This window comes from Suricata suricatta, chromosome 2 (genome assembly GCF_006229205.1).
Source record: "Suricata suricatta isolate VVHF042 chromosome 2, meerkat_22Aug2017_6uvM2_HiC, whole genome shotgun sequence".
NCBI lineage: Eukaryota > Metazoa > Chordata > Mammalia > Carnivora > Herpestidae > Suricata > Suricata suricatta.
The window spans coordinates 134,525,430-134,537,399 of NC_043701.1; the positions used below are offsets into that span (position 1 = coordinate 134,525,430).

General features: G+C 38.1%; 1 protein-coding gene across 4 annotated transcripts in view; it reads left to right on the forward strand.

The window, feature by feature from the left end:
* The window catches only part of MCU (mitochondrial calcium uniporter), a 179,348-nt gene extending 167,603 nt beyond the window's left edge, over positions 1 to 11,745 (forward strand). For all 4 annotated transcript variants that reach the window (XM_029931897.1, XM_029931900.1, XM_029931899.1 and 1 more), the window contains 2 exons: positions 7,470 to 7,586; positions 9,785 to 11,745. In XM_029931897.1, coding sequence (XP_029787757.1) covers positions 7,470 to 7,586; positions 9,785 to 9,862 — 195 coding nt within the window. In that variant the 3' untranslated portion in view covers positions 9,863 to 11,745. The remainder of the gene's footprint in view (positions 1 to 7,469; positions 7,587 to 9,784) is intronic.
* The last annotated feature ends 225 nt before the right edge of the window (positions 11,746 to 11,970 follow it).

An 11,970-nucleotide genomic window follows, 5' to 3' on the forward strand; every position in this document is an offset into this window, starting at 1 on the left:
ACTTCTGAGTTTATTGACTGTATAGGTGGCTTCTTTATTAATCTTTTTACTTCAGGGAGGAGAGGTGACAATTAGATATCTACTCACTTTATACTCCTGGCCTATTCTTTATCAGCCATTTATTAAATATCAGTATCTGGAACTAATATTTTTTGCCAGCTTGAAAAATCCCCGTGTCACTCTAGAAGGTATGAAGGATCTGTTATCACTTACTGCTATTTATGTGATACCAACACAGATCTAACCTCTCTTGATAAAAAGACATTTGAAATAATTGAGACAGGAGAAACTCTTATTTTCTTAGGCATCAGAAAAAAGCTAAAAACTGTTTCTCTTACATATTTTTAATTTTTTTAATGTTTTATTTATTTTTGAGAGAGGGAGACAGCGTGAGCAGCAGAGGGTCAGAGAGAGAGGGAGACACAGAATCTGAAGCAGGCTCCAGGCTCTGAGCTAGCTGTCAGCACAGAGCCTGATGTGGGACTCGAACCCACAAACCGTGAGATCATGACCTGAGCCAAAGCCGGATGCTTAACTGACTGAGCCACCCAGGCACCTCCTCTTATATTTTTTATATGGCTGCTATTGAACATAGGCATTTTGTTTCTGTTGTTAGACCACTGGTCCCAGGCCTATTTATGTGTGAGAGAATGAAAGTCCAACCTTTCTGGTAGAAAAGAGAGACCATAAACTGTTCACATCCTGCCATTGTTTGCCCAGAGTATCCAGTACCTAGTCCCACATCTGGCTCATACTCATTACTCTGTGTGAAGAGAACCAAACAGCCTGATCAGTGTGTCTAATCATGGCTCTGGACATGGCTTGCTGTCTGTCTTTGTTTCTTTACATCTCCCTCTCTCCTCTTCCCTGTTCCTGTTCCTTATATACACACCCTTTAATGGTTGTTGCTTTTTAGCTATTGATTGAAGTCCAAACTCCTTAGCCTTATATTCATAACTATCTGTCTTCTTCAAAGGCCTGTGAGTTTGCACAGTGTACCTACTGTGTATTCTGAACAAATTATAGTCTTTATTCCCGCAAATGCCCTGAATTTTCTGCCACTTCATTCCTTACTTGCCATCATTCTATCAACTGGGAAAGTTCTCCCTGTTGATCTCTACCTTTCCTATTTCAAGGTTTCTTAAATGCTTATATTTCATGAACCTTTGACCAGTTCCCAATAGCCAACTTTGAACTCTCCTTCTGAATACTTATAGCATATTGTGCCTCTCATTTCACTCATCCTTTGCTATCTTTTTATTATTTTTTTAATGTTTATTTTTGAGAGAGAGAAAAAGAAAGAGTGCAAGTAGGGGAAGGGCAGAGAGAGAGGGAGACACAGAATCCAAGACAGGCTCTAGGCTCTGAGCCATCAGCACAGAGCCCTAAGTAGGGCTCAAACTCATGAATCATGAGATCATGACATGAGCCAAAGTCAGACGCTTAACTGACTAAGCCACCCAGGCACCCCTTTTGCTATCCTGTACTATAGTTATTCATGTATAATGTCTTCACCACACTGCTAGACTACAGTATCCTACTAGGTGAAGCATTCAGGTTTTTTTTTCAGTTTTTATTTCCCTTTAGCTACTATTAATCTATTACCTGTCATCATCAGTAATTCAGTATTTACTTCTGCTTCTTCTATGGCATATGAGGCAATCAGGCCAATCCACCCATTAGGAAATTAGAATAGTTAGACCAAACATAAAACACATCCAACTATAGAGAGCTTATAAGATAACAAAAATTGCCATGCAAGAAACTGAAGAAGAGGTAGTCCAGGGAGGTGAGTCTGGTGTTAGGTGGGCTTCTTCCTTTGGAGATTTATGCTGACTAAAGAGGGTAAGGCTGAGAGGCCAAGAAGCCAAGCCATACTAGATAATCTAGAAGGATTAGAGATTAGAAACCATAGAGATTGCTTTGGTTTAGAACCTCTAATAGCCACCATAAGGATGAACCTTTTGTAAGTTCTCTCGGAACTATAGTCCAACTTCAGTCATCTCAATCTCATAAATTACACTAAGGTGCCCCTAGAATAGTGGCAGTCCCAAAGTTCTGGTGCTCATACATTCCAGGCAGAACCAAACATAAATCATCTCTGGAAGCAGAAGGCAAGAAAAAGCTATGAGAGATATAAAGATGGAAAGAAATAAAATCGACATTATTCAAAGATTTTGTACATAAAAAAAATAGAAAAACATGTACATGTAATTGATTAAATTCCTTAAGTCAGTTTAATAAGGTTTCTGGATACAAGTTTAATATACATAAGTCTACAGCATATTTATATGCCAATAACAATTATGAAACTTTAAAAAATGTAACTTAAAATGACTTTTAAAAATATCTAGAAGTACAACATCATAAGGGCTGTATATAAAAGACCCACACTAATATCTTCCTCAGTGGAGAAAAACTGAGAGCTTTTCCTCTATAGTCAGGGACACGACAGGGGTGCCCACTCTCACCACTGTTATTTAACATAGTGCTGGAAGTCCTAGCCTCAGAAATTAGACAACAAAAAGAACTAAAAAGCATCCAAATTGGCATGAAAGAAGTCAGACTTTCACTGTTTGCAGATGACATGATACTCTGTAGAAAATAGAAAATCTGAAAGACTCTGCCAAAAACGTGATATAATTGATACATGAATTCAGTAAAATCACAGGATACAAAATCATTGTACGGAAATCTGTTCCATTTCTATACACCAGTAATGAAGCAGTAGAAAGAGAAATCCAGGGCCCAATCCCATTTACAATTATACCAAAAACCATAAGATACCTAGGAATAAACCTAGGTGAAAGATCTGTACTCTGAAAACTACAGAATTCTTACAAAAGAAACTGAAGAGGACACAAAGAAATGGTAAAACATTCCACACTCATGGATTAGAAGAACAATTATTAAATGTCTATACTACCCAGAGCAGTCTACACATTTAACGCCATCCCTTTCAAAATAACGCCAGCATTTTTTTTTACAGAGCTAGAACAAACAATCCTAAAATTAATATGGAACCACAAAAGACCCCAAATAGCCAAAGCAATCTTGTAAAAGAAAAGAAAAACTGGAGGCATTACTATTCAGGACTTCAAGTTATATTGCCAAGCTGTAGTGCTCAAGACAGTATAGTACTGGCACAAAACCAGGCACATAACAATTATGATCAATGGGACAAAATAGATAGCCCCCCAATGGACCCACAACTCTATGGTCAACGAATCTTCAGCAAAGCAAGAAGGAATATACAATAGAAAAAAGATAGTCTCTTCAACAGATGGTGTTGGGAAAACTGAACAGCAACATGCAGAAGAATAAAACTGGACCACTTTTTAAAAACGTTTTATTTATTTTTGAGAGAGACAGAGAGAGAGAGACAGAATGAGCAGGGGAGGGTCAGAGAGAGAGGGAGATCCAGAATCTGAGGACAGGCTCCAGGCTCTGAGCTAGCTGTCAGCACAGAGCCTGATGCAGGACTTGAACCCATGAACCATGAGATCATGACCTGAGCTGAAGTCGGACACTTAACCAACTGAGCCACCCAGGTGCCCCGAAACCAGACCACTTTCTTACACCATACACAAAAGTAAATTCAAAATGGATGAAACCCTAAATGGGAGACAGGAAACCATCAAAATCTTAGAGGAGGACACAGTAATGTCTTTGACATCAGCCTTGGCAACTTCTTACTAGGTATGTCTCCTGAAGCAAGGGAAACAAAAGCAAAAATAAACTATTGGGACCTCATCAAGATAAAAACTTGTGCACTGCAAAGGAGACAATCAACAAAACTAAAATACAGTCTTCAGAATGGGGGAAGATATTTCCAAATGAAAGGGTTAGTATCTAAAGCCTATAAAGAACTTATCAAATTCAACACCCAAAAAAACAAATAATCCAGTGAAGAAATAGGCAGAAAACATAATAGACACTTCAAAAGAAGACATCCAGATGACTAACAGACACATGAAAAGATGCTCAACATCACTCATCATCAGGGAAATACAAGTCAAAACTATAATGAGATATCACCTCACACCTGTGAAAATGGCTCAAATTAACAACACAGGAAACAACAGGTGTTGATGAGGATGCAGAGAAAGGGGAACCCTCTGTTGGTGAGAATGCAAACTTGTGCAGCCACTCTGGAAAACAGTATGGAGATTCCTCAAAAATGTTAAAAATAGAACTAACCTATGGTCCAGCAATTGCACTACTAGGTATTTACCCAAAGGGCACAAAAGTACTGATCTGAAGGGATACATGGACCCTAGTGTTTTTAGCAGTGTTGTCAACAATAGCCAAATTATAGAAAGAGCACAAATATCCATCAACTAATGAATGGATAAAGAAGATATGGTGTGGATATATTTGTGTATACACACACACATATACACACACACACAACAGAATATTACTTAGCCATCAAAAAGAATGAAGTCTTGCCATTTGCGATGATGTGGATGGAGCCACAGTATATTATGCTAAGCAAAATAATTCAGTTAGAGAAAGACAAATATATGATTTCACTCATATGTGGGATTTAAGAAATGAAACAGATGAATATAGGGGAAAACAGAGAGGCAAACCAAGAAACAGACTCTTAACTAGAGAGAGCAAACTGAGGTTGCTAGAGGGGAGGTGGAAGGAGGGATGGGTTAAATGGATGATGGGTATTAAAGAGGGCACTTGTGATGAACACTCAATGTTATAGGTAAGTAATAAATCCCTGAGTTCTCCTGAAACCAGTATTACATTGCATGTTAACTAACTGGAATTTAAATAAAAACTTGAAACTACAAAAAAAAGGTCAAAATTATAATAAGCTGTGCAGATTCAACATATACACAAAGCCGTGTGGTCATGCAATTGTTTCTTTAATCAGGAGAGTAACAGAAATGCGTTTGGAAGTGTGTACCGTTCTGCCTTTTATAATAACATTACTGGAAAGTAGCATTTTTTGCATTTGGGAAAATGTCTTTTCCTTCGCTTTTATGTCTGTCATTCATTAAGACTAAGGGCAAGCATTATATTAATTTCCTGTAAGTATGCCCACTGGAAAACATACACACACATATATATATGGATATTTGTGTGTATACATATGTGTGTGTGTAAATCATGCAAAACATGTGCAATACCTCTATACAGAAAAACATAAAATTAAAGGAAACTTAATAAGTGAAATAAGCATGTTCATGGACTAGAAAAGTAAATATTAAAAATGTCAGTTGTATCCAAATTGATTGATGTGATCCAGTGCAATCCAGTAAAAATCCCAACAGTTTTGGGGATAGGGGAAGAGATTTGAATAAGCTGTTTCTAGAATTTCTATAAAAATGTAAAAGAGTAAGAAAAATCAGTAAGTTCTTGAAGAGAAACTAGGTAAGAGGACTTGCCATCCTAGATATGGAAGACTAAAGCTTTATTTATCATACTGCAATAATTCAGACAGTGGCACAAGGATAAGCAAATAGTCCAATGGAATGGATGAAAGAATGTAAAAAGAGACCTTGTATAAATGAACTTTTGACTTTCAAAAGAGCACTGCAAAGAAAGGAGAGTCTTCTTTCTATAAATATCCATATTTTAAAAATGAAATGACTTTATACATCTTTAATTAACAAAAATTAATTCTAGATGGATTATCAATCCAAATATGAAAGGTAACACAATAAAGCTTCTGGAAGATAATATAGGAGAACATGTTAATTACAGTGGAGTAGGGAATGGCTTCTTACCCAGAAGTGCTAATCATAAAGAATAATATTGATAAATTCCACTATCTCGAAATCAAGAACTTCTGTTTATTAAAGAACACCATTAAAAGGGCAAACAGGCTGGGAGGAGATACTTGTAGTACATATATCCAATCAAGGATCCATAACCAGAATATATAAACATATCTTATTAGTCTGTAAGAAAAAAACAGACAACTCAATAGACAAAGAGGGCAAGAGATTTGAATAAGTACATCTTAAAAAGAAAAGGCAAGTGGCCAGTAAAAAGGCCTTAGCCTCATGAGTGATCAGGAAAATGCTACAGATATCCAAGAGAAATGAAAACATGTTCACACAAAAACTTGTGTGGGAATATTCATAGCAGCATTATTCATAATTGCCAAAACGTGGAAACAACCCAAATGTCTATCAGTTGATTAATGGATAAATAAAATGTGGTACTGAATGGATATTCAGTAGAATGGATTTATTACTTGGCAATAAAAAGAAGTGAAGTACTAATACATGCTACAGATGGGTGAACCATGAAAGAAGGCAGACATGAAAGGCTCAGGTTGTATGATTCCATTTATATGAAATGTCCAGAAGGCAAATCTGTAGAGGCATAGATTAGCAGTTGTCTGGAACTGCAGCTGTCAAGGGAATAGGAAGTGACTACCGAAGAGGACAGGGCATCTTGTGGGGATGATAAAGATGCTCTAAAATCGACTGCAGTGATGGTGGTGCCACTTCATGAATACGGTAAAAAGCATTGAACATTTTACTTTAAATGGATGAATTGTATGGTATATGAATAATATCTCAGTAAAGCTGTTTTTTAAAAATGAGGTAGTACTTCTACACAGACACACCAGAATGGCTAACATTTTCTTTTAACTGGCAATACCAAGCATAGGCAAGGATATGGAATGATGCCGACTCTTATATCCTGCTGGTGAGAGTATAATTTAGAATTATACTTTTAGAAACCTGTTTGGTATCACTTCCTAACTTAAACACAGGCATACCGTATGAGCTAGATCTCTACTCCGAGGTATATATCCAACAGAAGAGAGAAGCCCAGAAATGTTCTTGGCGGCATTATTCATAATAACCAAAGCTTGGAAACAACCAGAAGTCTATCAGTTGTGCAACAGATAAATAAATTGTGATGTAGTCATACAATAGAATATAACATAGCAATGGAAATTAGTAGACTACAAAAGGATGAATATCACACACATAATATTAAGTGAAAGTAGCCATACACAATATCTACTGTATGACTCCCATTTTTATTAAATTCAAAAAACAGGTAAAACTAAGCCATAGAGTTGAAAGGGATGCATCCTTAAGTAGGAAAGCTATAAAGAAAGAAAGAAAGAAAACAATTATCATAAAACGCTAGACAGTGATTAGTTTTGGGGAAAAGGAAAGGTTAATAATTGGGAAGGCACAAGAAAGCTTCCTTCATTGTTGGTAGTGTTAGATTTTATTTATCTGGTGATTAACATATTGATTTTGTGATGATTCATTGTGACGTATATTTTTGTTTTGTATACTCTTACATGTGTATTTCACAATAAAAAATGTTTAAGAAATAAATATTTAACATGGCACATATCAGTATGTATCTTTATATGTGTATACATATATTGAATCTGATCAACAGTTAGTAGATCCTTATTTTGTAAAGATAGTACTCTACAGACTAATAATTTAATTTCTCCTTTATTTTTGTAGGAATACGTTTATCCAGAAGCCAGAGACAGACAATACTTATTATTTTTCCATAAAGGAGCCAAAAAGTCACGTTTTGACCTAGAGAAATATAATCAACTCAAGGATGCAATTGCTCAGGTAAGTTTTCCAGAAATAAAATAAATTCCAGCCCCATTTTGTATGGTGCTATAGTGCTTCAGTAGGTAAATGCTGAAAAAATGAGCCAACTCTCTTCTTTCTATAAATTATTCCTCAATTGACAAAAATGACTATTTTAGCACGGATGCCTCTCTGGAAAGTTTTAGCACACAAGCAGACGAAAAGATGATGGGCCATGTCTGTCCTATTAACTCTAGCATATTGAAATTTGTAGAGCTATTTTTACTTCTTTTTGTGTTTCTTTAAATTTGTCTATTTTTTAATGTTTATTTGTTTCTGAGAGAGAGAGAGAGAGAAAGAGAGAGGGAGAAAGAACAAGCAGGGGAGGGGCAGAGAAAAAAGGAGAGAGAGAATCCCAAGCAGGGCTCAGTCTCACAAACCATGAAATCATGACCTGAGCTGAAATCAAGAGTCAGATGCTTAACTGACTGAACCCCACCCAGGCACCCCAAAAGTCATCTATTTTTACTTTTCTCCCTTTTATTTTCTTTTTTAATGTTTTATTTATGTTTGAGAGAGAGAGAGTGAGACAGCATGAGGAGAGGAGGGTCAGAGACAGAGAGAGATACAGAATCCGAAGACAGGCTCCAGGCGATGAGCTGTCAGCACAGAGCCCGATGTGGGGCTCGAACCCATGAACTGTGAGATCATGACCTGAGCCGAAGTGGGATGCTCAATCAACTGAGACATCCAGGCGTCCCAACTTTTTTCCCTTTTAAAAATCTTAGTTTCCAAATGTTTTCCACCTATCATGGGTGGTAGCAGTGGGGGAAAAATAAAATCCAGGTAAGAGAGACTACTAGAAGTGTTTGCCAGGCACAAGCTAGAATTTATTGAACTCAAAGATGCCTTTTTAATTTTTTTTTATTTAAAATTTTTTCTCAATGTTTATTTTTTGTAAGAGACAGAGCATGAGTGGGGGAGGGTCAGAGAGAGAGGGAGACAGAGAATCCAAAGCAGGCTCCAGGGTCTGAACTGTCAGCACAGAGCCTGACACGAGGCTCAAATTCACGAACCGTGAGATCATGACCTGAGCTTAACTGACCGAGCCACCCAGGAGCCCCAAAGATGCTTTAAAAAAAAAAAAGATATATTTTATTTTTCATAATAGTTACCTTTCAAATTTCTGAGTGTGCCTCCCTCTGATATCTTTGATTTTGGTAAATAAATCTTCATTCCCCTTCTCTGTAGTCTTATATGACTTTAGAGACTTTTCAAAAAATTTTAGAAGCTCTTCCATACTTTTTAGTGTTTGGTTGCCTGTCCCTTTTTGGTGATGGGTTGTGCTTTGAGTAGGCTTGGTCTGCCTTCCTGCCTTGGCCTAAGTGGACTGGCGTCTCCTGTTGCTCAGTATGGTGGTCCTCTACTGGAGGGAATGCACCAGATCATCTATGGAGCTGTTTGGTTTTTTTATTTTTTTTATGTTTTATTCATTTTTGAGAGCAAGAGAGACAGCATGAGCAGGGGAAGGGCAGAGAGAAAGGGGGAAATACAGATCTGAAACAGGCTCCAGACTCTGAGCTATTAGCACAGAGCCCAATGTGGGGCTCAAACTCACAGACTAGAGATCATGACCTGAGCCAAAGTCAGACGCTTAACTGAGCTTTAAAACTACATAAGCTTCAGCCCCACCCTGAGCCTATTAATTCAACTCCTCAGGGTTGAGTTCCTAGCATGTGTGAGTTTTGAAAGTGCTGTTATTGATAGCAAATCCTGTTGGGTTTTTTTTTTTTTTTAACTAAGTGAAAAACTTAGACAACTATTGGATGAACAACTAAGGTCTGGAGCATAATTGAAATTATAAATTTCAGTCTCCATCAATTAAAGTTCTGGATCCAGGCAAAGGTTTGTGAAAGGACTTTTCTCTTGAGAAATGCCATCAAGGTCCATCAGATGCTCCCCATGTTCTTGGGTCCCTGAGTTCTGGCCTGTTGACAGCATAGCCTTTTCTGAAGGCTCTGTTGACAGCTGAAACTGTGGGGACAGACTTCCATTCTGGTCCCCCTTTGTCCTATGCCTTCAAACTCCTTTGCCTCTGAGGCACTCTGATTTTTAAGTAATTGAGATGATTTCCGTGATTCATAGTGATGCAGAAAAGACCATTTCCTTTTCTCTGGAGACCATATTCAGTGAAATCTTCACTAGCCAGTTTTTCTCACCTTTTGTTTCTATTTTAGGCAGAAATGGACCTTAAGAGACTGAGAGACCCATTACAAGTACATCTGCCCCTTCGACAAATTGGTGAAAAAGATTGATCTGCAAAGAGCCTCTGAAGCCTGGCAGAAGAACACCTGTTTATAACTATTGCCTTTTTAATTAAAGCATCGCAGGTGGAAGCTGGGAGCCAAGTCAGGGTAGAGGGTTTTTACCTTTAATTAAAAAACAAAAACAAAAAGGATCTTAGGGAAAAAGGGAATGTTAAAATCTGAGGATCAGGCTTTGTGGAATACAAGCTCAAAGGGCTTAGTGAATATTGTCTTAATCAAGCATCTTAGTTTCTGGGTGAAAATGATGCATTATATAGTCGAGAGATTCATAAAGAGAAAAGGACGCTGGGGGTGTTCCTTTCTTGCATCTTCTTTGCACGGTCAGCAAAACAGTAACACACCAGCACCCCACTCACCTCTAATTGTTTTTTAGTTTAACTTTTCTTATTTTTGACATAGGAGTAAATAAATATACCCGAAGAGCAAATCCTCAAGATATGTGGGTGGCAAACAGAGTCTGAGCCCGTGTCATTAGCATTTATTTTAAATTGGACCCAGTCTCTGCAACGTTACCAGGAATCTCTCCTCTTTGTGCCCTCTTCCTGACCACCCACTCCTGTTGGTTACACTAATTTTATGCATATGAGAGTTGGAACCAACTTATGACTGTTTGATAATTGACATTTGGATTATACCATAATACCTTCTTAAATGTCTGTATATTCCAGTGTCTGGATCAGTATCTAGGAATCATTGGCAACACTGCATGAGGTTGTTTTGTTTCATTTTGATTTTTTTTTTTTTTTTTTACTAATTAATCTTTAACAGGAGGCAGAATTTTCCTCCTTTATTTAACTATCCTATTGATAGTCCTCTCTCCCTCCACAACTCAAATCAGGGTTGGGCGGCGGGGCGGGGGGTTCAGCTGTATTACCAAATCAGTAAGATGTAAGGTTTACAAATTGGCTAAAAATCATGGCTCTCTAGCCACTTGAGAACCAGAATAATCTCAGTGCTGTCGGTCTGCTTGTGTGACCGCATTCCAGCCCACCCAGGAGGCGTTGCCCTGTCTGGAGACTTCGTGAATCTGGAAGGACACACACCTCCCGGCTGTTTGTGGGCCCTCCCGCCGCCACCACTTCAATAGTTGTAAATCAAGTGTGTGGGTCTCAAAGGGTGCAATTTATCTTTATACAGGAATACATTTCTATGGCTTCCTTCCACCCACCCTCTTCACCCTATTTTTTCTTATCTTAAATTGAGAGAAGGAAGAAGTAATCTTATACTCTATCAAAATATTTTCTACCACATTTCCAGATGACATCTGCACTTGAAGAGTCAAAGGAATCTTGTGTCTAATATCCTGTTTTGAACTACGGTGGGGGCAGGATGGAAAGGATGGTCAGGCTTGCCGCACGGCCGATTGGCTTTTTCTTCCCCATGATTCATCCCTCCTCATTGTGGCAAGGAGTTTTCTTCCTCATTTTCTTCCTCCTTTGGGATCATTGTGTGTGAAAAGAAACACTTTAGGTGACAAACCCAGACTCCAGGTGCCTTGTAGAAGTTGAAGGCCAGCCAGGACCGCTGCCGCGCCGCCGCCGCCCCTCCCCTGGCATGACGGATGGGAAGGGCGCATGGCCCCTCCTTCCCCCTGTCGTTCAGCCCCTCCCCTCATTGATTTTTGTTAAGTTATGTGCATCATTTTTAAATCACTTAGCCTGTTTATGTGCAGGGTTTTTAAGAAGAAACAGCACAGTGCAATGTACAAATCCTTTCAGGGTGTGTGGGAAGCAAGGGAGGGAAGATGGGGGGCAAAGTCCTTTAAACAAATAGCAAAATACTGAACATGTGTAAAATCCTGTATCATTTATGAAATATGTATAAAAAGCAATGTACCTTCTGGAACAATAAATACTTATTCGATTTTTGAACTTTAGCATCTTATTCTTTAAAGCAAAACCTCATTTTCCTGTGATTCTAGGTGGAAAAGCATTTACTTCTAAAATTAATTCTCATAAAACTACTATTTTGAAATTAAATTTGGTTTCTAGGGCCCATATTTTAAAAACAGGCATTTCACTAATGCTTCCTGAATCTAAGATGGTCAGTATTTTCCTAATTTTTCCAGAGCCACCAGAGCTTGAGTGACTTCTACA